Below are 23,033 nucleotides of genomic sequence, written 5' to 3' on the forward strand. Positions count from 1 at the left end.
AGGGGGCTGCAGGGGAGGGGGTAGAGAGGAGGGGGCTGGGGGGCTGCAGGGGAGGGGGCAGAGAGGAGCGGGCTGTGGGGAGGGGGCATAGAGGAGGGGGCTGCAGGGGTGGGGTCAGTGAGTAGGGGCTGCAGGGGAGGGGGCAGAGAGGAGGGGCTGCAGGGGAGGGGGCCGCGAGGTGGGGGCTGCAGGGGAGTGGCAGAGAGGAGGGGGCTGCAGGGGAGGGGGTAGAGAGGAGGGGGCTGGGGGGCTGCAGGGGAGGGGGCAGAGAGGAGCGGGCTGTGGGGAGGGGGCAGAGAGGAGCGGGCTGTGGGGAGGGGGCAGAGAGGAGCGGGCTGTGGGGAGGGGGCAGAGAGGAGGGGGCTGCAGGGGAGGGGGTAGAGAGGAGGGGGCTGCAGGGGAGGGGGCAGTGAGTAGGGGCTGCAGGGGAGGGGGCAGAAAGGAGGGGCTGCAGGGGAGGGGGCAGAGAGGAGGGGCTGCAGGGGAGGGGGCAGTGAGGAGGGGCTGCAGGGGAGGGGCCTGCGAGGTGGGGGCTGCAGGGGAGTGGCAGAGAGGAGGGGACTGTGGAGAGAGGGCCGCGAGGAGGGGTTGGACGGGGCCGCGAGGAGGGGGCTGTAGGGGAGGGGGCCACGAGGACGGGGCTGCAGGGGAGGGGGCTGTGGAGAGGGGGCCGCGAGGAGGGGGCTGCAGGGGAGGGGGCCGCGAGGAGGGGTTGGAGGGGCCTGTGGAGAGGGGACCGCGAGGATGGGGTTGGAGGAGATGGGGCTTCAGGGGAGGGGCAGAGAGGAGGGGCTGCAAGGAGGGGGCTGCAGGGGAGGGGGTCACGAGGAGGGGGCCGTGGGGAGGGGGCGGAGAGGAGGGGCTGCAGGGGAGGGGGCAGAGAGGAGCTGGCTGTGGGGAGGGGGCTGCAGGGGAGGGGGCCGCGGGGAGGGTCCGCGGTGTTTGCACATAACAAGATGTCTCATCCTGGCCGAGGCGACATTGAATAGACCTGTATACTGTATATGGGGGAGCCCGACATCGGTGCCACAGAATATTATCTGTGGGGTTTTTAAGGCGGGTTTGTTGTAATTTCTGGCCCCCCAACCATAAATCACAGGAATCAGGGGCAGTGTTACATGTAAGGTGGGGCGCGTGGCTACCGTCTATTACTCTCTGTTGTCAGCCAGGCGGGGGTGCTGCACGGTGTGTACTGACTTCTCTCCTCCACAGATTATCGCCTATCAGCCGTACGGGAAGTCGGTGGACTGGTGGGCGTACGGCGTGCTGCTGTATGAGATGCTGGCGGGGCAGGTGAGTGCGGGGGCAGGGCTGGTGAGTGTGGGGGCGGGGCAGGTGAGTGTGGGGGCGGGGCAGGTGAGTGTGGGGGCGGGGCAGGTGAGTGTCGGGGCGGGGCAGGTGAGTGTCGGGGCGGGGCAGGTGAGTGCGGGGGCGGGGCAGGTGAGTGTGGGGGCGGGGCAGGTGAGTGCCGGGGCGGGGCAGGTGAGTGCCGGGGCGGGGCAGGTGAGTGCAGGGGCGGGGCAGGTGAGTGCGGGGGCGGGGCTGGTGAGTGCGGGGACGGGGCAGGTGAGTGTGGGGGGCGGGTAGGTGAGTGTGGGGGCGGGGCAGGTGAGTGGGGGGGTGGGGCAGGTGAGTGCCGGGGCGGGGCAGATGAGTGCAGGGGCGGGGCAGGTGAGTGCGGGGGCGGGGCAGGTGAGTGATCCAAATGACCCTGATCAGAAGTTCACATACCCTGGTGATTTTGGCCTGATAACAAGCACAGATTTTGCCACAAATGGGTTTGAATGGCTACTAAAGGTAACATCCTCACCTGTGACCTGTTTGCTTGTAATCAGTGTGTGTGCATAAAAGCTGAGTGAGTTTCTGGGATCCAGACAGACTCTTGCATCTTTCATCCAGCCACTGACGTTTCTGGATTGTGATTCATGGGGAAAGCAAAAGAATTGTCAACGGATCTACGGGAAAAGGTAGTTGAACTGTATAACATAGGAAAGGGATACAAAAAGATATCCAAGGAATTGATAATGCCGGTCAGCAGCGTTCAAACTGTGATTAACAAATGGAAAATCAGGGGCTCTGTAAAAACCAAACCACGGTCAGGTAGACCAACAGAAATTTCAGCCACAACTGCCAGGAAAATAGTTCGGGATGCAAAGAAAAACCCACAAATAACATCAACTGAAATTCAGGACTCTCTGAAAACTAGCGGTGTGGCTGTTTCAAGATGCACAATAAGGAGGCACTTGAAGAAAAATGGGCTGCATGGTTGAGTCGCCAGAAGAAAGCCAATACTGCACAAATGCCACAAAGTATCTCGCCTACAATACGCCAAACAGCACAGAGACCAGCCTGAAAACCTCTGGAACAAGGTAATTTGGAGTGATGAGACCAAAATTGAACTTTTTGGCCACAATCATAAACGTTACATTTGGAGAGAGGACAACAAGGCCTATAATGAAAGGAACACCATTCCAACAGTAAAGCATGGAGGTGGATTGCTGATGTTTTGGGGATATGTGAGCTACAAAGGTACAGGAAACTTGGTGAAAGTTGAAGGAAAGATGAATGCAGCACGTTATTAGCAAATACTGGAGGCAAATTTGCCCGGAAGCTGCGCATGGGACGTACTTGGACGCTCCAACATGACAACGATCCAAAACACAAGGCCAAGTCGACCTGTCATTGGCTACAGCAGAGCAAAGTGAAGGCTCTGGAGTGGCCATCTCAGTCTCCTGACCTCAATATCATTGAGCACTCTGGGGAGATCTCAAGCGCGCAGTTCATGCTGGACAGCCCAGGAATTTACAGGAACTGGAGGCTTTTTGCCAAGAAGAATGGGCAGCTTTACCATCTGAGAAATTAAAGACCCTCATCCACAACTACCACAAAAGACTTCAAGCTGTTATTGATGTTAGAGGGGGCAATACACGGTATTAAGGACTGGGGGATGTGAACTTCTGATCAGGGTCATTTGGATTTTGGTTGTCATTAAGATTTAAAAAGAGAAAACACAATAAATGGTTTCACCCAACCAATAACCATGAGTGGAGAAAAAGGTTTATGGTTATTATTCATATTCTCTGAGACAAGACCAAGAAAGGAAAAATCCTCCCAGGGTATGGAAACTGTAGAGAACAACTGTACACAGTGTCCTCCCCTGTAGTGTAGGGGTATATATATTTATATATATACACAGTGTCCTCCCCTGTAGTGTAGAGGTATATATATTTATATATATACACAGTGTCCTCCCCTGTACTGTAGGGGTATATATATTTATATATATATATATACACAGTGTCCTCCCCTGTAGTGTAGAGATATATATATTTATATATATACACAGTGTCCTCCCCTGTAGTGTAGGGGTATATATATTTATATATATACACAGTGTCCTCCCCTGTAGTGTAGGGGTATATATATTTATATATATATATACACAGTGTCCTCCCCTGTAGTGTAGAGATATATATATTTATATATATACACAGTGTCCTCCCCTGTAGTGTAGGGGTATATATATTTATATATATACACAGTGTCCTCCCCTGTAGTGTAGGGGTATATATATTTATATATATATATACACAGTGTCCTCCCCTGTCGTGTAGAGGTATATATATTTATATATATACACAGTGTCCTCCCCTGTAGTGTAGAGGTATATATATTTATATATATACACAGTGTCCTCCCCTGTAGTGTAGAGATATATATATTTATATATATACACAGTGTCCTCCCCTGTAGTGTAGGGGTATATATATTTATATATATACACAGTGTCCTCCCCTGTAGTGTAGAGGTATATATATTTATATATATACACAGTGTCCTCCCCTGTAGTGTAGAGGTATATATATTTATATATATACAGTGTCCTCCCCTGTAGTGTAGAGATATATATATTTATATATATACACAGTGTCCTCCCCTGTAGTGTAGGGGTATATTTATATACAGTGCCTACAAGTAGTATTCAACCCCCTGCAGATTTAGCTGGTTGACACATGCGGAATTAACTTGGCATTGTGACATTTGTACTGTAGATCAGCCTGAAAGTGGGAAATGCTCTGCAGCAAATTTATTTATTTATTTTATTTTTTTAATTTAAAAGTTAATTCAGAGTGTCATTTATTATTCAACCCCTCAAACCACAAGAATTCTGTTTGGACCCCTAAAGTATTAAGAAGTAGTTCAGGCACCAAGAATAATGAGCTTCACATGTGTGGATTAAAGATCTCTTTTGCCAGCCTTTTCTGACTATTTAAGACCCTCCCCAAACTTGTGAATAGCACTCAGACATGGTCAACATGGGAAAGACAAAGGAGCATTCCAAGGCCATCAGAGACAAGATCGTGGAGGGTCACAAGGCTGGCAAGGGGTACAGAACCCTTTCCAAGGAGTTGGGCCTACCTGTCTCCACTGTTGGGAGCATCATCCGTAAGTGGAAGGCTTATGGAACTACTGTTAGCCTTCCACGGCCTGGACAGCCTTTGAAAGTGTCCTCCCGTGCCGAGGCCAGGCTTGTCCGAAGAGTCAAGGCTAACCCAAGGACAACAAGGAAGGAGCTCCGGGAAGATCTCATGGCAGTGGGGACATTGGTTTCAGTCAATACCATAAGTAACGTACTCCACCGCAATGGTCTCCGTTCCAGACGAGCCCGTAAGGTACCTTTACTTTCAAAGCGTCATGTCAAGGCTCGTCTACAGTTTGCTCATGATCACTTGGAGGACTCTGAGACAGACTGGTTCAAGGTTCTATGGTCTGATGAGACCAAGATCGAGATCTTTGGTGCCAACCACACACGTGACGTTTGGAGACTGGATGGCACTGCATTCGACCCCAAGAATACCATCCCTACAGTCAAGCATGGTGGTGGCAGCATCATGCTGTGGGGCTGTTTCTCAGCCAAGGAGCCTGGCCATCTGGTCCGCATCCATGGGAAGATGGATAGCACGGCCTACCTGGAGATTTTGGGCAAGAACCTCCGCTCCTCCATCAAGGATCTTAAGATGGGTCGTAATTTCATCTTCCAACAAGACAACGACCCAAAGCACACAGCCAAGAAAACCAAGGCCTGGTTCAAGAGGGAAAAAGTCAAGGTGTTGGAGTGGCCTAGTCAGTCTCCTGACCTTAACCCAATTGAAAACTTGTGGAAGGAGCTCAAGAATAAAGTCCACATGAGACACCCAAAGAACCTAGATAACTTGGAGAAGATCTGCATGGAGGAGTGGGCCAAGATAACTCCACAGACCTGTGCCGGCCTGATCAGGTCTTATAAAAGACGATTATTAGCTGTAATTGCAAACAAGGGTTATTCCACAAAATATTAAACATAGGGGTTGAATAATAATTGACCCACACTTTTATGTTTAAAATTTAATAAAATTCAACTGAGCAACATAACTTTTTGGTTTGTAAGATTTATGCTTCTGTTCATAAATCCTACTCTCGTTTGCAGTTTGAAGGCTCTAACTTATTTGCATCTTATCAAACCAGCTAAATCTGCAGGGGGTTGAATACTACTTGTAGGCACTGTATATACACAGTGTCCTCCCCTATAGTGTAGGGGTATATATATTTATATATATACACAGTGTCCTCCCCTATAGTGTAGGGGTATATATATTTATATATATACACAGTGTCCTCCCCTGTAGTGTAGGGGTATATATATTTATATATATATATATATACAGTGTCCTCCCCTGTAGTGTAGGGGTATGTGTATATATATATATATATATATATATATATATATATATATATATATATATATATATATATATACAGTGTCTCCCCCTGTAGTGTAGGGGTATATATATATATATATATATATATATATATATATATATATATATATATACACAGTGTCTCCCCCTGTAGTGTAGGGGTATATATATACAGTGTCTCCCCCTGTAGTGTAGGGGTATATATATTTATATATATATACAGTGTCCTCCCCTGTAGTGTAGGGGTATATATATTTATATATATATACAGTGTCCTCCCCTCTAGTGTAGGGGTATATATATTTATATATATATATATACAGTGTCCTCCCCTGTAGTGTAGGGGTATATATATATATATATATATATATATATATATATATATATATATATATATATATATATATATATACACAGTGTCTCCCCCTGTAGTGTAGGGGTATATATATTTATATATATACAGTGTCTCCCCCTGTAGTGTAGGGGTATATATATTTATATATATACAGTGTCTCCCCCTGTAGTGTAGGGGTATATATATTTATATATATATACAGTGTCCTCCCCTGTAGTGTAGGGGTATATATATTTATATATATATATATATACAGTGTCCTCCCCTCTAGTGTAGGGGTATATATATTTATATATATATACAGTGTCCTCCCCTGTAGTGTAGAGATATATATATTTATATATATACACAGTGTCCTCCCCTATAGTGTAGGGGTATATATATATATATATATATATATATACACAGTGTCTCCCCCTGTAGTGTACGGGTATATATATTTATATATATATACAGTGTCCTCCCCTGTAGTGTAGAGGTATATATATTTATATATATATATACAGTGTCCTCCCCTGTAGTGTAGAGGTATATATATTTATATATATATATACAGTGTCCTCCCCTGTAGTGTACGGGTATATATATTTATATATATATACAGTGTCTCCCCCTGTAGTGTAGAGGTATATATATTTATATATATACAGTGTCCTCCCCTGTAGTGTAGAGATATATATATTATATATACACAGTGTCCTCCCCTGTAGCGTAGGGGTATATATATTTATATATATATACAGTGTCTCCCCCTGTAGTGTAGGGGTATATATATTTATATATATATACAGTGTCCTCCCCTGTAGTGTAGAGATATATATATTTATATATATATATATACAGTGTCTCCCCCTGTAGTGTAGGGGTATATATATTTATATATATATATATACAGTGTCCTCCCCTGTAGTGTAGAGATATATATATATTTATATATATACACAGTGTCCTCCCCTGTAGTGTAGGGGTATATTTATATATATACACAGTGTCCTCCCCCTGTAGTGTAGGGGTATATATATTTATATATATATATATACAGTGTCCTCCCCTGTAGTGTAGAGATATATATATTTATATATATACACAGTGTCCTCCCCTGTAGTGTAGTGGTATATATATTTATATATATATATATATATACAGTGTCCTCCCCTGTAGTGTAGGGGTATATATATTTATATATATATACAGTGTCTCCCCCTGTAGTGTAGGGGTATATATATTTATATATATACACAGTGTCCTCCCCTGTAGTGTAGGGGTATATATATTTATATATATATACACAGTGTCTCCCCCTGTAGTGTAGGGGTATATATATACAGTGTCCTCCCCTGTAGTGTAGAGATATATATATATTTATATATATATATATACACAGTGTCCTCCCCTGTAGTGTAGGGGTATATATATTTATATATATATACAGTGTCTCCCCCTGTAGTGTAGGGGTATATATATTTATATATATATACAGTGTTCTCCCCTGTAGTGTAGAGATATATATATTTATATATATATACAGTGTCTCCCCCTGTAGTGTAGGGGTATATATATTTATATATATATATACAGTGTCCTCCCCTGTAGTGTAGAGATATATATATTTATATATATACACAGTGTCCTCCCCTGTAGTGTAGGGGTATATTTATATATATATATACAGTGTCCTCCCCTGTAGTGTAGAGATATATATATTTATAAATATACACAGTGTCCTCCCCTGTAGTGTAGGGGTATATATATTTATATATATATACAGTGTCCTCCCCTGTAGTGTAGGGGTATATATATTTATATATATATACAGTGTCTCCCCCTGTAGTGTAGAGGTATATATATTTCTATATATATATATATATATATACAGTGTCCTCCCCTGTAGTGTAGAGATATATATATTTATATATATACACAGTGTCCTCCCCTGTAGTGTAGGGGTATATTTATATATATATACACAGTGTCCTCCCCTATAGTGTAGGGGTATATTTATATATATATATACACAGTGTCCTCCCCTGTAGTGTAGGGGTATATATTTATATATATATATATACAGTGTCCTCCCCTGTAGTGTAGGGGTATATATATTCATATATATATACAGTGTCTCCCCCTGTAGTGTAGAGGTATATATATTTATATATATATATATACAGTGTCCTCCCCTGTAGTGTAGAGATATATATATTTATATATATACACAGTGTCCTCCCCTGTAGTGTAGGGGTATATTTATATATATATATATACAGTGTCCTCCCCTGTAGTGTAGGGGTATATATATTTATATATATATATATATATATACACAGTGTCCTCCCCTGTAGTGTAGAGGTATATTTATATATATATATACACAGTGTCCTCCCCTATAGTGTAGGGGTATATATATTTATATATATACACAGTGTCCTCCCCTGTAGTGTAGGGGTATATATATTTATATATATATATATATATATATATATATACAGTGTCCTCCCCTGTAGTGTAGGGGTATGTGTATATATATATATATATATATATATATATATATATATATATAATATATAGTGTCCTCCCCTGTAGTGTAGGGGTATATATATTTATATATATATACAGTGTCTCCCCCTGTAGTGTAGGGGTATATATATTTATATATATATACAGTGTCTCCCCCTGTAGTGTAGGGGTATATATATTTATATATATATATATATACACAGTGTCTCCCCCTGTAGTGTAGGGGTATATATATTTATACATATATACAATGTCCTCCCCTGTAGTGTAAGGGTATATATATTTATATATATATATACAGTGTCTCCCCCTGTAGTGTAGGGGTATATATATTTATTTATATATACAGTGTCCTCCCCTGTAGTGTAGGGGTATATATATTTATATATATATATATATATATATACAGTGTCTCCCCCTGTAGTGTAGGGTTATATATATATATATATATATATACACAGTGTCCTCCCCTGTAGTGTAGGGGTATATATATGTGTGTATATATATCTATATACATGGTGTCTCCTCTCTCGCAGCCGCCCTTCGATGGTGAGGATGAGGACGAGCTCTTCCAGTCGATCATGGAACATAATGTCTCATATCCGAAGTCCATGTCCAAGGAGGCCGTGTCTATCTGTAAAGGGGTAAGAGCCGGGGGCGCCTGCGCACAGCTGAGGGGTCGCTGCAGTGTGTCAGTCTGGGGGGGGATGGAGCCTGCGCACAGCTGAGGGGTCGCCGCAGTGTGTCAGTCTGGGGGGGGATGGAGCCTGCGCACAGCTGAGGGGTCGCTGCAGTGTGTCAGTCTGGGGGGGATGGAGCCTGCGCACAGCTGAGGGGTCGCTGCAGTGTGTCAGTCTGGGGGGGATGGAGCCTGCGCACAGCTGAGGGGTCGCTGCAGTGTGTCAGTCTGGGGGGGGATGGAGCCTGCGCACAGCTGAGGGGTCGCCGCAGTGTGTCAGTCTGGGGAGGATGGAGCCTGCGCACAGCTGAGGGGTCACTGCAGTGTGTCAGTCTGGGGGGGATGGAGCCTGCGCACAGCTGAGGGGTCGCTGCAGTGTGTCAGTCTGGGGGGGATGGAGCCTGCGCACAGGTGAGGGGTCGCTGCAGTGTGTCAGTCTGGGGGGGATGGAGCCTGCGCACAGCTGAGGGGTCGCTGCAGTGTGTCAGTCTGGGGGGGGATGGAGCCTGCACACAGCTGAGGGGTCGCTGCAGTGTGTCAGTCTGGGGGGGGATGGAGCCTACACACAGGTGAGGGGTCGCTGCAGTGTGTCAGTCTGGGGGGGGGATGGAGCCTGCTCACAGGTGAGGGGTCACTGCAGTGTGTCAGTCTGGGGAGGATGGAGCCTGCGCACAGCTGAGGGGTCACTGCAGTGTGTCAGTCTGGGGGGGATGGAGCCTGCGCACAGCTGAGGGGTCGCTGTAGTGTGTCAGTCTGGGGGGGATGGAGCCTGCGCACAGCTGAGGGGTCGCTGCAGTGTGTCAGTCTGGGGGGGATGGAGCCTGCGCACAACTGAGGGGTCGCTGCAGTGTGTCAGTCTGGGGGGGATGGAGCCTGCGCACAGCTGAGGGGTCGCTGCAGTGTGTCAGTCTGGGGGGATGGAGCCTGCGCACAGCTGAGGGGTCGCTGCAGTGTGTCAGTCTTTAGGGGATGGAGCCTGCGCACAGCTGAGGGGTCGCTGCAGTGTGTCAGTCTGGGGGGGATGGAGCCTGCGCACATGTGAGGGGTCACTGCAGTGTGTCAGTCTGGGGGGGATGGAGCCTGCGCACAGCTGAGGGGTCGCTGCAGTGTGTCAGTCTGGGGGGGATGGAGCCTGCGCACAGCTGAGGGGTCACTGCAGTGTGTCAGTCTGGGGGGATGGAGCCTGCGCACAGCTGAGGGGTCACTGCAGTGTGTCAGTCTGGGGGGGATGGAGCCTGCGCACAGCTGAGGGGTCACTGCAGTGTGTCAGTCTGGGGGGGATGGAGCCTGCTCACAGGTGAGGGGTCGCTGCAGTGTGTCAGTCTGGGGGGGATGGAGCCTGCTCACAGGTGAGGGGTCACTGCAGTGTGTCAGTCTGAGGGGGGATGGAGCCTGCGCACAGCTGAGGGGTCACTGCATTGTGTTAGTCTGGGGGGGTGGAGCCTGCGCACAGCTGAGGGGTCGCTGCAGTGTGTCAGTCTGGGGGGGGATGGAGCCTGCGCACAGCTGAGGGGTCACTGCAGTGTGTCAGTCTGGGGGGGAGGATGGAGCCTGCGCACAGGTGAGGGGTCACTGCAGTGTGTCAGTCTGGGGGGATGGAGCCTGCTCACAGGTGAGGGGTCGCTGCAGTGTGTCAGTCTGGGGGGGGATGGAGCCTGCGCACAGCTGAGGGGTCGCTGCAGTGTGTCAGTCTGGGGGGAGATGGAGCCTGCGCACAGCTGAGGGGTCACTGCAGTGTGTCAGTCTGGGGGGGATGGAGCCTGCGCACAGCTGAGGGGTCGCCGCAGTGTGTCAGTCTTTAGGGGATGCAGCCTGCGCACAGCTGAGGGGTCGCTGCAGTGTGTCAGTCTGGGGGGGGATGGAGCCTGCACACAGCTGAGGGGTCGCCGCAGTGTGTCAGTCTTTAGGGGATGCAGCCTGCGCACAGCTGAGGGGTCGCTGCAGTGTGTCAGTCTGGGGGGGATGGAGCCTGCGCACAGGTGAGGGGTCGCTGCAGTGTGTCAGTCTAGGGGGGGGATGGAGCCTGCGCACAGGTGAGGGGTCGCTGCAGTGTGTCAGTCTAGGGGGGGGGTGGAGCCTGCGCACAGGTGAGGGGTCGCTGCAGTGTTTCAGTCTGGGGGGGATGGAGCCTGCGCACAGCTGAGGGGTCGCTGCAGTGTTTCAGTCTGGGGGGGATGGAGCCTGCGCACAGCTGAGGGGTCACTGCAGTGTTTCAGTCTGGGGGGGATGGAGCCTGCGCACAGGTGAGGGGTCGCTGCAGTGTGTCAGTCTGGGGGGGGATGGAGCCTGCGCACAGGTGAGGGGTCGCTGCAGTGTGTCAGTCTGGGGGGGATGGAGCCTGCGCACAGGTGAGGGGTCGCTGCAGTGTGTCAGTCTGGGGGGGGATGGAGCCTGCACACAGCTGAGGGGTCGCTGCAGTGTGTCAGTCTGGGGGGGATGGAGCCTGCGCACAGGTGAGGGGTCGCTGCAGTGTGTCAGTCTGGGGGGGATGGAGCCTGCGCACAGCTGAGGGGTCGCTGCAGTGTGTCAGTCTGGGGGGGGGTAGAGCCTGCGCACAGGTGAGGGGTCGCTGCAGTGTGTCAGTCTGGGGGGGATGGAGCCTGCGCACAGCTGAGGGGTCACTGCAGTGTTTCAGTCTGGGGGGGATGGAGCCTGCGCACAGCTGAGGGGTCGCTGCAGTGTGTCAGTCTGGGAGGGTGGAGCCTGCGCACAGCTGAGGGGTCACTGCAGTGTGTCAGTCTGGGAGGGATGGAGCCTGCGCACAGCTGAGGGGTCGCTGCTGTGTGTCAGTCTGGGGGGATGGAGCCTGCGCACAGGTGAGGGGTCACTGCAGTGTGTCAGTCTGGGGGGGGATGGAGCCTGCGCACAGCTGAGGGGTCACTGCAGTGTGCCAGTCTGGGGGGGGGATGAAGCCTGAGCACAACTGAGGGGTCACTGCAGTGTGTCAGTCTGGGGGGATGGAGCCTGCGCACAGCTGAGGGGTCACTGCAGTGTGTCAGTCTGGGAGGGTGGAGCCTGCGCACAGCTGAGGGGTCACTGCAGTGTGTCAGTCTGGGGGGGATGGAGCCTGCTCACAGGTGAGGGGTCACTGCAGTGTGTCAGTCTGAGGGGGGATGGAGCCTGCGCACAGCTGAGGGGTCACTGCAGTGTGTTAGTCTGGGGGGGGATGGAGCCTGCGCACAGCTGAGGGGTCACTGCAGTGTGTCAGTCTGGGGGGGGATGGAACCTGCGCACTGCTGAGGGGTCACTGCAGTGTGTCAGTCTGGGGGGGATGGAGCCTGCGCACAGCTGAGGGGTCACTGCAGTGTGTCAGTCTGGGGGGGATGGAGCCTGCGCACAGCTGAGGGGTCGCCGCAGTGTGTCAGTCTTTAGGGGATGGAGCCTGCGCACAGCTGAGGGGTCGATGCAGTGTGTCAGTCTGGGGGGGTGATGGAGCCTGCTCACAGGTGAGGGGTCACTGCAGTGTGTCAGTCTGGGGAGGATGGAGCCTGCGCACAGCTGAGGGGTCGCTGCAGTGTGTCAGTCTGGGGAGGATGGAGCCTGCGCACAGCTGAGGGGTCGCCGCAGTGTGTCAGTCTGGGGGGGGATGGAGCCTGCGCACAGCTGAGGGGTCGCTGCAGTGTGTCAGTCTGGGGGGGATGGAGCCTGCGCACAGCTGAGGGGTCGCTGCAGTGTGTCAGTCTGGGGGGGATGGAGCCTGCGCACAGCTGAGGGGTCGCTGCAGTGTGTCAGTCTGGGGGGGGATGGAGCCTGCGCACAGCTGAGGGGTCGCCGCAGTGTGTCAGTCTGGGGAGGATGGAGCCTGCGCACAGCTGAGGGGTCACTGCAGTGTGTCAGTCTGGGGGGGATGGAGCCTGCGCACAGCTGAGGGGTCGCTGCAGTGTGTCAGTCTGGGGGGGATGGAGCCTGCGCACAGGTGAGGGGTCGCTGCAGTGTGTCAGTCTGGGGGGGATGGAGCCTGCGCACAGCTGAGGGGTTGCTGCAGTGTGTCAGTCTGGGGGGGATGGAGCCTGCGCAAAGCTGAGAGGTCACTGCAGTGTGTCAGTCTGGGGGGGATGGAGCCTGCGCACAGCTGAGGGGTCGCTGCAGTGTGTCAGTCTGGGGGGGATGGAGCCTGCGCACAGGTGAGGGGTCGTTGCAGTGTGTCAGTCTGGGGGGGGGGGATGGAGCCTGCGCACAGCTGAGGGGTCGCTGCAGTGTGTCAGTCTGGGGGGGGGGGATGGAGCCTGCGCACAGCTGAGGGGTCGTTGCAGTGTGTCAGTCTGGGGGGGGGGATGGAGCCTGCGCACAGGTGAGGGGTCGTTGCAGTGTGTCAGTCTGGGGGGGGGGATGGAGCCTGCGCACAGGTGAGGGGTCGTTGCAGTGTGTCAGTCTGGGGGGGGGGATGGAGCCTGCGCACAGGTGAGGGGTCGCTGCAGTGTTTCAGTCTGGGGGGGGGGATGGAGCCTGCGCACAGGTGAGGGGTCGTTGCAGTGTGTCAGTCTGGGGGGGGGGATGGAGCCTGCGCACAGGTGAGGGGTCGTTGCAGTGTGTCAGTCTGGGGGGGGGGATGGAGCCTGCGCACAGGTGAGGGGTCGTTGCAGTGTGTCAGTCTGGGGGGGGGGGATGGAGCCTGCGCACAGGTGAGGGGTCGTTGCAGTGTGTCAGTCTGGGGGGGGGGATGGAGCCTGCGCACAGGTGAGGGGTCGTTGCAGTGTGTCAGTCTGGGGGGGGGGATGGAGCCTGCGCACAGCTGAGGGGTCGCTGCAGTGTGTCAGTCTGGACTCCGGCTCGGCTGTATGACCTGATTGTCTCCAATCACTGATGACTGAGGATGTGATCCGGGGTCTGCGCTCGCTGCGGTGCTCGATGTTGCGGTGACCCCCGAGATGTCACGTATTATGTCCGGCCATGTGGGCCTGCGCTGCTCATCCTGTGCCTCCTGCTGCACGAGCCCCGGCAGACTCACCCTCTGGTGTCTCCACAGCTGATGACCAAACACCCGGTGAAGCGTCTGGGCTGCGGGCCGGAGGGCGAGCGCGACATCCGAGAGCACGCCTTCTTCAGGAGGATCGACTGGGAGAAGCTGGAGAACCGCGAGATCCAGCCGCCATTCAAGCCCAAAGTGGTGAGGGGCCACGCGGGAGACGGGGGCCACGAGACTGGAGACGGGGGCCACGAGACCGGAGCTGGAGACGGGGGCCACGAGACTGGAGCTGGAGACGGGGGGCCACGAGACTGGAGCTGGAGACGGGGGGCCATGAGACTAGAGTGGGAGACGGGGGGCCACGAGACTGGAGACGGGGGCCACGAGACCGGAGCTGGAGACAGGGAGACCGGAGCGGGAGACGGGGGCTACGAGACTGGAGCGGGAGACGGGGGCCACGAGACTGGAGCGGGAGACGGGGGCCACGAGACTGGAGCGGGAGACGGGGGCCACGAGACCGGAGCGGGAGACGGGGGCCACGAGACTGGAGCGGGAGACGGGGGCCACGAGACTGGAGCGGGAGACGGGGGCCACGAGACTGCAGCAGGAGACGGGTGCCACGAGACTGGAGCGGGAGACGGGTGCCACGAGGCGGGAGACGGGGGCCACGAGACTGGAGCGGGAGACGGGGGCCACGAGACTGGAGCGGGAGACGGGGGCCACGAGACCGGAGCTGGATACTGGGGGCCCCGAGACCGGAGCTGGAGACGGGGTCCCCGAGACCGGAGCTGGAGACGGGGGCCACGAGACCGGAGCGGGAGACGGTGGCCACGAGACTGGAGCGGGAGACGGGGGCCACGAGACCGGAGCTGGAGACGGGGGGCCCCGAGACCGGAGCTGGAGACGGGGGGCCACGAGACTGGAGCGGGAGACGGGGGCCACGAGACTGGAGCGGGAGACGGGGGCCACGAGACTGGAGCGGGAGACGGGGGCCACGAGACTGGAGCGGGAGACGGGGGCCACGAGACTGGAGCGGGAGACGGGGGCCACGAGACTGGAGCGGGAGACGGGGGCCACGAGACTGGAGCGGGAGACGGGGGCCACGAGACTGGAGCGGGAGACGGGGGCCACGAGACTGGAGCGGGAGACGGGGGCCACGAGACTGGAGCGGGAGACGGGGGCCACGAGACTGGAGCGGGAGACGGGGGCCACGAGACTGGAGCGGGAGACGGGGGCCACGAGACTGGAGCGGGAGACGGGGGCCACGAGACTGGAGCGGGAGACGGGGGCCACGAGACTGGAGCGGGAGACGGGGGCCACGAGACTGGAGCGGGAGACGGGGGCCACGAGACTGGAGCGGGAGACGGGGGCCACGAGACTGGAGCGGGAGACGGGGGCCACGAGACCGGAGCTGGAGACGGGGGGCCATGAGACTAGAGTGGGAGACGGGGGGCCACGAGACTGGAGACGGGGGCCACGAGACCGGAGCTGGAGACATGGAGACTGGAGCGGGAGACGGGGGCCACGAGACTGGAGCGGGAGACGGGGGCCACGAGACTGGAGCGGGAGACGGGGGCCACGAGACTGGAGCGGGAGACGGGGGCCACGAGACTGGAGCGGGAGACGGGGGCCACGAGACTGGAGCGGGAGACGGGGGCCACGAGACTGGAGCGGGAGACGGGGGCCACGAGACTGGAGCGGGAGACGGGGGCCACGAGACTGGAGCGGGAGACGGGGGCCACGAGACTGGAGCGGGAGACGGGGGCCACGAGACTGGAGCGGGAGACGGGGGCCACGAGACTGGAGCGGGAGACGGGGGCCACGAGACTGGAGCGGGAGACGGGGGCCACGAGACTGGAGCGGGAGACGGGGGCCACGAGACTGGAGCGGGAGACGGGGGCCACGAGACTGGAGCGGGAGACGGGGGCCACGAGACTGGAGCGGGAGACGGGGGCCACGAGACCGGAGCTGGAGACGGGGGGCCATGAGACTAGAGTGGGAGACGGGGGGCCACGAGACTGGAGACGGGGGCCACGAGACCGGAGCTGGAGACATGGAGACCGGAGCGGGAGACGGGGGCCACGAGACTGGAGCGGGAGACGGGGGCCACGAGACTGGAGCGGGAGACGGGGGCCACGAGACTGGAGCTGGAGACGGGGGCCACGAGACTGGAGCGGGAGACGGGGGCCACGAGACTGGAGCGGGAGACGGGGGCCACGAGACTGGAGCGGGAGACGGGGGCCACGAGACTGGAGCGGGAGACGGGGGCCACGAGACTGGAGCGGGAGACGGGGGCCACGAGACTGGAGCGGGAGACGGGGGCCACGAGACTGGAGCGGGAGACGGGGGCCACGAGACCGGAGCTGGAGACGGGGGGCCATGAGACTAGAGTGGGAGACGGGGGGCCACGAGACTGGAGACGGGGGCCACGAGACCGGAGCTGGAGACATGGAGACCGGAGCGGGAGACGGGGGCCACGAGACTGGAGCGGGAGACGGGGGCCACGAGACTGGAGCGGGAGACGGGGGCCACGAGACTGGAGCGGGAGACGGGGGCCACGAGACTGGAGCGGGAGACGGGGGCCACGAGACTGGAGCGGGAGACGGGGGCCACGAGACTGGAGCGGGAGACGGGGGCCACGAGACTGGAGCGGGAGACGGGGGCCACGAGACTGGAGCGGGAGACGGGGGCCACGAGACTGGAGCGGGAGACGGGGGCCACGAGACCGGAGCTGGAGACGGGGGGCCATGAGACTAGAGTGGGAGACGGGGGGCCACGAGACTGGAGACGGGGGCCACGAGACCGGAGCTGGAGACATGGAGACCGGAGCGGGAGACGGGGGCCACGAGACTGGAGCGGGAGACGGGGGCCACGAGACTGGAGCGGGAGACGGGGGCCACGAGACTGGAGCGGGAGACGGGGGCCACGAGACCGGAGCTGGATACTGGGGGCCCCGAGACCGGAGCTGGAGACGGGGTCCCCGAGACCGGAGCTGGAGACGGGGGGCCATGAGACTGGAGCGGGAGATGGGGGGGCCACGAGACCGGAGCGGGAGACGGGGGCCACGAGACCGGAGCGGGAGACGGTGGCCACGAGACTGGAGCGGGAGACGGGGGCCACGAGACCGGAGCTGGAGACGGGGGGCCCCGAGACCGGAGCTGGAGACGGGGGGCCATGAGACCGGAGCGGGAGACGGGGGCCACGAGACTGGAGCTGGAGACGGGGGCCACGAGACTGGAGCGGGAGACGGGGGCCACGAGACTGGAGCGGGAGACGGGGGCCACGAGACTGGAGCGGGAGACGGGGGCCACGAGACTGGAGCGGGAGACGGGGGCCACGAGACTGGAGCGGGAGACGGGGGCCACGAGACTGGAGCGGGAGACGGGGGCCACGAGACTGGAGCGGGAGACGGGGGCCACGAGACTGGAGCGGGAGACGGGGGCCACGAGACTGGAGCGGGAGACGGGGGCCACGAGACTGGAGCGGGAGACGGGGGCCACGAGACTGGAGCGGGAGACGGGGCCACGAGACCGGAGCGGGAGACGGGGGGCCATGAGACTAGAGTGGGAGACGGGGGGCCACGAGACTGGAGACGGGGGCCACGAGACCGGAGCTGGAGACATAAAGACCGGAGCGGGAGACGGGGGCCACGAGACCGGAGCGGGAGACGGGGGCCACGAGACTGGAGCGGGAGACGGGGGCCACGAGACGGGAGACGGGGGCCACGAGACTGGAGCGGGAGACGGGGGCCACGAGACTGGAGCGGGAGACGGGGGCCACGAGACTGGAGCGGGAGACGGGGGCCACGAGACTGGAGCGGGAGACGGGGGCCACGAGACTGGAGCCGGAGACGGGGGCCACGAGACTGGAGCCGGAGACGGGGGCCACGAGACTGGAGCCGGAGACGGGGGCCACGAGACTGGAGCCGGAGACGGGGGCCACGAGACTGGAGCCGGAGACGGGGGCCACGAGACTGGAGCCGGAGACGGGGGCCACGAGACTGGAGCCGGAGACGGGGGCCACGAGACTGGAGCCGGAGACGGGGGCCACGAGACTGGAGCCGGAGACGGGGGCCACGAGACTGGAGCCGGAGACGGGGGCCACGAGACTGGAGCCGGAGACGGGGGCCACGAGACTGGAGCCGGAGACGGGGGCCACGAGACTGGAGCCGGAGACGGGGGCCACGAGACTGGAGCCACGAGACTGGAGCCGGAGACGGGGGCCACGAGACTGGAGCCGGAGACGGGGGCCACGAGACTGGAGCCGGAGACGGGGGCCACGAGACTGGAGCCGGAGACGGGGGCCACGAGACTGGAGCCGGAGACGGGGGCCACGAGACTGGAGCCGGAGACGGGGGCCACGAGACTGGAGCCGGAGACGGGGGCCACGAGACTGGAGCCGGAGACGGGGGCCACGAGACTGGAGCCACGAGACTGGAGCCGGAGACGGGGGCCACGAGACTGGAGCCGGAGACGGGGGCCACGAGACTGGAGCCGGAGACGGGGGCCACGAGACCGGAGACGGGGGCCACGAGACTGGAGCCGGAGACGGGGGCCACGAGACTGGAGCCGGAGACGGGGGCCACGAGACTGGAGCCGGAGACGGGGGCCACGAGACTGGAGCCGGAGACGGGGGCCACGAGACTGGAGCCGGAGACGGGGGCCACGAGACTGGAGCCGGAGACGGGGGCCACGAGACTGGAGCCGGAGACGGGGGCCACGAGACTGGAGCCACGAGACTGGAGCCGGAGACGGGGGCCACGAGACTGGAGCCGGAGACGGGGGCCACGAGACTGGAGCCGGAGACGGGGGCCACGAGACTGGAGCCGGAGACGGGGGCCACGAGACTGGAGCCGGAGACGGGGGCCACGAGACTGGAGCCGGAGACGGGGGCCACGAGACTGGAGCCGGAGACGGGGGCCACGAGACTGGAGCCGGAGACGGGGGCCACGAGACTGGAGCCGGAGACGGGGGCCACGAGACTGGAGCCGGAGACGGGGGCCACGAGACTGGAGCCGGAGACGGGGGCCACGAGACTGGAGCCGGAGACGGGGGCCACGAGACTGGAGCCGGAGACGGGGGCCACGAGACTGGAGCCGGAGACGGGGGCCACGAGACTGGAGCCGGAGACGGGGGCCACGAGACTGGAGACGGGGGCCACGAGACCGGAGACGGGGGCCACGAGACCGGAGCGGGAGATGGGGAGACTGGGGGCCCCGAGACCGGAGCTGGAGACTGGGGGCCACGAGACTGGAGCCGGAGACGGGGGCCACGAGACTGGAGCCGGAGACGGGGGCCACGAGACTGGAGACGGGGGCCACGAGACTGGAGACGGGGGCCACGAGACTGGAGACGGGGGCCACGAGACTGGAGCCGGAGACGGGGGCCAAGAGACTGGAGCGGGAGACGGGGGCCACGAGACTGGAGCGGGAGACGGGGGCCACGAGACTGGAGCGGGAGACGGGGGCCACGAGACTGGAGCGGGAGACGGGGGCCACGAGACTGGAGCGGGAGACGGGGGCCACGAGACTGGAGCGGGAGACGGGGGCCACGAGACTGGAGCCGGAGACGGGGGCCACGAGACTGGAGCCGGAGACGGGGGCCACGAGACCGGAGACGGGGGCCACGAGACTGGAGACGGGGGCCACGAGACTGGAGACGGGGGCCACGAGACTGGAGACGGGGGCCACGAGACTGGAGACGGGGGCCACGAGACTGGAGACGGGGGCCACGAGACTGGAGCCGGAGACGGGGGCCACGAGACTGGAGCGGGAGACGGGTGCCACGAGACCGGAGCGGGAGACGGGGGCCACGAGACCGGAGCTGGAGACTGGGGGCCCTGAGACCGGAGCTGGAGACGGGGGCCACGAGACTGGAGCGGGAGACGGGGGCCACGAGACCGGAGCTGGAGACGGGGGGCTCCGAGACCGGAGCTGGAGACGGGGGGCCATGAGACTGGAGCGGGAGACGGGGGCCACGAGACTGGAGACGGGGGCCACGAGACTGGAGCGGGAGACGGGGGCCACGAGACCGGAGCGGGAGACGGGGGCCACGAGACTGGAGCTGGAGACGGGGGGCCACGAGACTGGAGCTGGAGACGGGGGGCCACAAGACTAGAGTGGGAGACAGGGGGCCACGAGACTGGAGACGGGGGCCACGAGACCGGAGCTGGAGACGGGGGCCACGAGACTGGAGCGGGAGATGGGGGCCACGAGACTGGAGCGGGAGACGGGGGCCACGAGACTGGAGCGGGAGACGGGGGCCACGAGACCGGAGCTGGAGACGGGGGGCCATGAGACTAGAGTGGGAGACGGGGGGCCACGAGACTGGAGACGGGGGCCACGAGACCGGAGCTGGAGACATGGAGACCGGAGCGGGAGACGGGGGCCACGAGACTGGAGCCGGAGACGGGGGCCACGAGACTGGAGCGGGAGACGGGGGCCACGAGACTGGAGCGGGAGACGGGGGCCACGAGACTGGAGCCGGAGACGGGGGCCACGAGACTGGAGCCGGAGACGGGGGCCACGAGACTGGAGCCGGAGACGGGGGCCACGAGACTGGAGCCGGAGACGGGGGCCACGAGACTGGAGCCGGAGACGGGGGCCACGAGACTGGAGCCGGAGACGGGGGCCACGAGACTGGAGCCGGAGACGGGGGCCACGAGACTGGAGCCGGAGACGGGGGCCACGAGACTGGAGCCGGAGACGGGGGCCACGAGACTGGAGCCGGAGACGGGGGCCACGAGACTGGAGCCGGAGACGGGGGCCACGAGACTGGAGCCGGAGACGGGGGCCACGAGACTGGAGCGGGAGACGGGGGCCACGAGACTGGAGCGGGAGACGGGGGCCACGAGACTGGAGCGGGAGACGGGGGCCACGAGACTGGAGCGGGAGACGGGGGCCACGAGACTGGAGCGGGAGACGGGGGCCACGAGACTGGAGCGGGAGACGGGGGCCACGAGACTGGAGCGGGAGACGGGGGCCACGAGACTGGAGCCGGAGACGGGGGCCACGAGACTGGAGCCGGAGACGGGGGCCACGAGACTGGAGCCGGAGACGGGGGCCACGAGACTGGAGCCGGAGACGGGGGCCACGAGACTGGAGCCGGAGACGGGGGCCACGAGACTGGAGCCGGAGACGGGGGCCACGAGACTGGAGCCGGAGACGGGGGCCACGAGACTGGAGCCGGAGACGGGGGCCACGAGACTGGAGCCGGAGGCGGGGGCCACGAGACTGGAGCCGGAGGCGGGGGCCACGAGACTGGAGCCGGAGGCGGGGGCCACGAGACTGGAGCCGGAGACGGGGGCCACGAGACTGGAGCCGGAGACGGGGGCCACGAGACTGGAGCCGGAGACGGGGGCCACGAGACCGGAGCCGGAGACGGGGGCCACGAGACCGGAGCGGGAGACGGGGGCCACGAGACCGGAGCTGGAGACGGGGGCCACGAGACCGGAGCTGGAGACTGGGGGCCCCGAGACCGGAGCTGGAGACTGGGGGCCCCGAGACCGGAGCGGGAGACGGGGGGCCATGAGACCGGAGCGGGAGACGGGGGCCACGAGACCGGAGCGGGAGACGGGGGCCACGAGACTGGAGCGGGAGACGGGGGCCACGAGACTGGAGCCGGAGACGGGGGCCACGAGACTGGAGCCGGAGACGGGGGCCACGAGACTGGAGCCGGAGGCCACGAGACTGGAGCCGGAGACGGGGGCCACGAGACCGGAGACGGGGGCCACGAGACCGGAGACGGGGGCCACGAGACCGGAGACGGGGGCCACGAGACCGGAGACGGGGGCCACGAGACCGGAGCCGGAGACGGGGGCCACGAGACCGGAGCGGGAGACGGGGGCCACGAGACCGGAGCTGGAGACTGGGGGCCCCGAGACCGGGGGCCCCGAGACCGGAGCGGGAGACGGGGGGCCATGAGACCGGAGCGGGAGACGGGGGGCCATGAGACCGGAGCGGGAGACGGGGGCCACGAGACCGGAGCGGGAGACGGGGGCCACGAGACCGGAGCCGGAGACGGGGGCCACGAGACCGGAGCCGGAGACGGGGGCCACGAGACTGGAGCCGGAGACGGGGGCCACGAGACCGGAGCCGGAGACGGGGGCCACGAGACCGGAGCCGGAGACGGGGGCCACGAGACCGGAGCGGGAGACGGGGGCCACGAGACCGGAGCTGGAGACTGGGGGCCCCGAGACCGGAGCTGGAGACTGGGGGCCCCGAGACCGGAGCGGGAGACGGGGGGCCATGAGACCGGAGCGGGAGACGGGGGCCACGAGACCGGAGCGGGAGACGGGGGCCACGAGACTGGAGCCGGAGACGGGGGCCACGAGACTGGAGCCGGAGACGGGGGCCACGAGACTGGAGCCGGAGACGGGGGCCACGAGACTGGAGCCGGAGACGGGGGCCACGAGACCGGAGACGGGGGCCACGAGACTGGAGCCGGAGACGGGGGCCACGAGACTGGAGCCGGAGGCCACGAGACTGGAGCCGGAGACGGGGGCCACGAGACCGGAGACGGGGGCCACGAGACCGGAGACGGGGGCCACGAGACCGGAGCCGGAGACGGGGGCCACGAGACCGGAGCGGGAGACGGGGGCCACGAGACCGGAGCTGGAGACTGGGGGCCCCGAGACCGGAGCTGGAGACTGGGGGCCCCGAGACCGGAGCGGGAGACGGGGGGCCATGAGACCGGAGCGGGAGACGGGGGCCACGAGACCGGAGCGGGAGACGGGGGCCACGAGACTGGAGCCGGAGACGGGGGCCACGAGACTGGAGCCGGAGACGGGGGCCACGAGACTGGAGCCGGAGACGGGGGCCACGAGACCGGAGACGGGGGCCAC

General features: G+C 59.7%; 1 protein-coding gene across 1 annotated transcript in view; it reads left to right on the forward strand.

Annotated features, from left to right (window-relative positions):
- Window positions 1-1,099: 1,099 nt before the first annotated feature.
- Window positions 1,100-23,033, forward strand: part of LOC141247741 (protein kinase C alpha type-like) — a gene marked incomplete at its 5' end in the record, with an annotated part of 31,416 nt that continues 9,482 nt past the window's right edge. The window contains 3 exons of the mRNA XM_073669257.1: window positions 1,100-1,293; window positions 9,144-9,251; window positions 14,253-14,393. Coding sequence (XP_073525358.1) covers window positions 1,100-1,293; window positions 9,144-9,251; window positions 14,253-14,393 — 443 coding nt within the window. The remainder of the gene's footprint in view (window positions 1,294-9,143; window positions 9,252-14,252; window positions 14,394-23,033) is intronic.

Source organism: Phyllobates terribilis, unplaced genomic scaffold (assembly GCF_046119375.1).
Source record: "Phyllobates terribilis strain yellow unplaced genomic scaffold, ASM4611937v1 Scaffold_3227__1_contigs__length_85512, whole genome shotgun sequence".
In the NCBI taxonomy this organism is placed as follows: Eukaryota; Metazoa; Chordata; class Amphibia; order Anura; family Dendrobatidae; genus Phyllobates; species Phyllobates terribilis.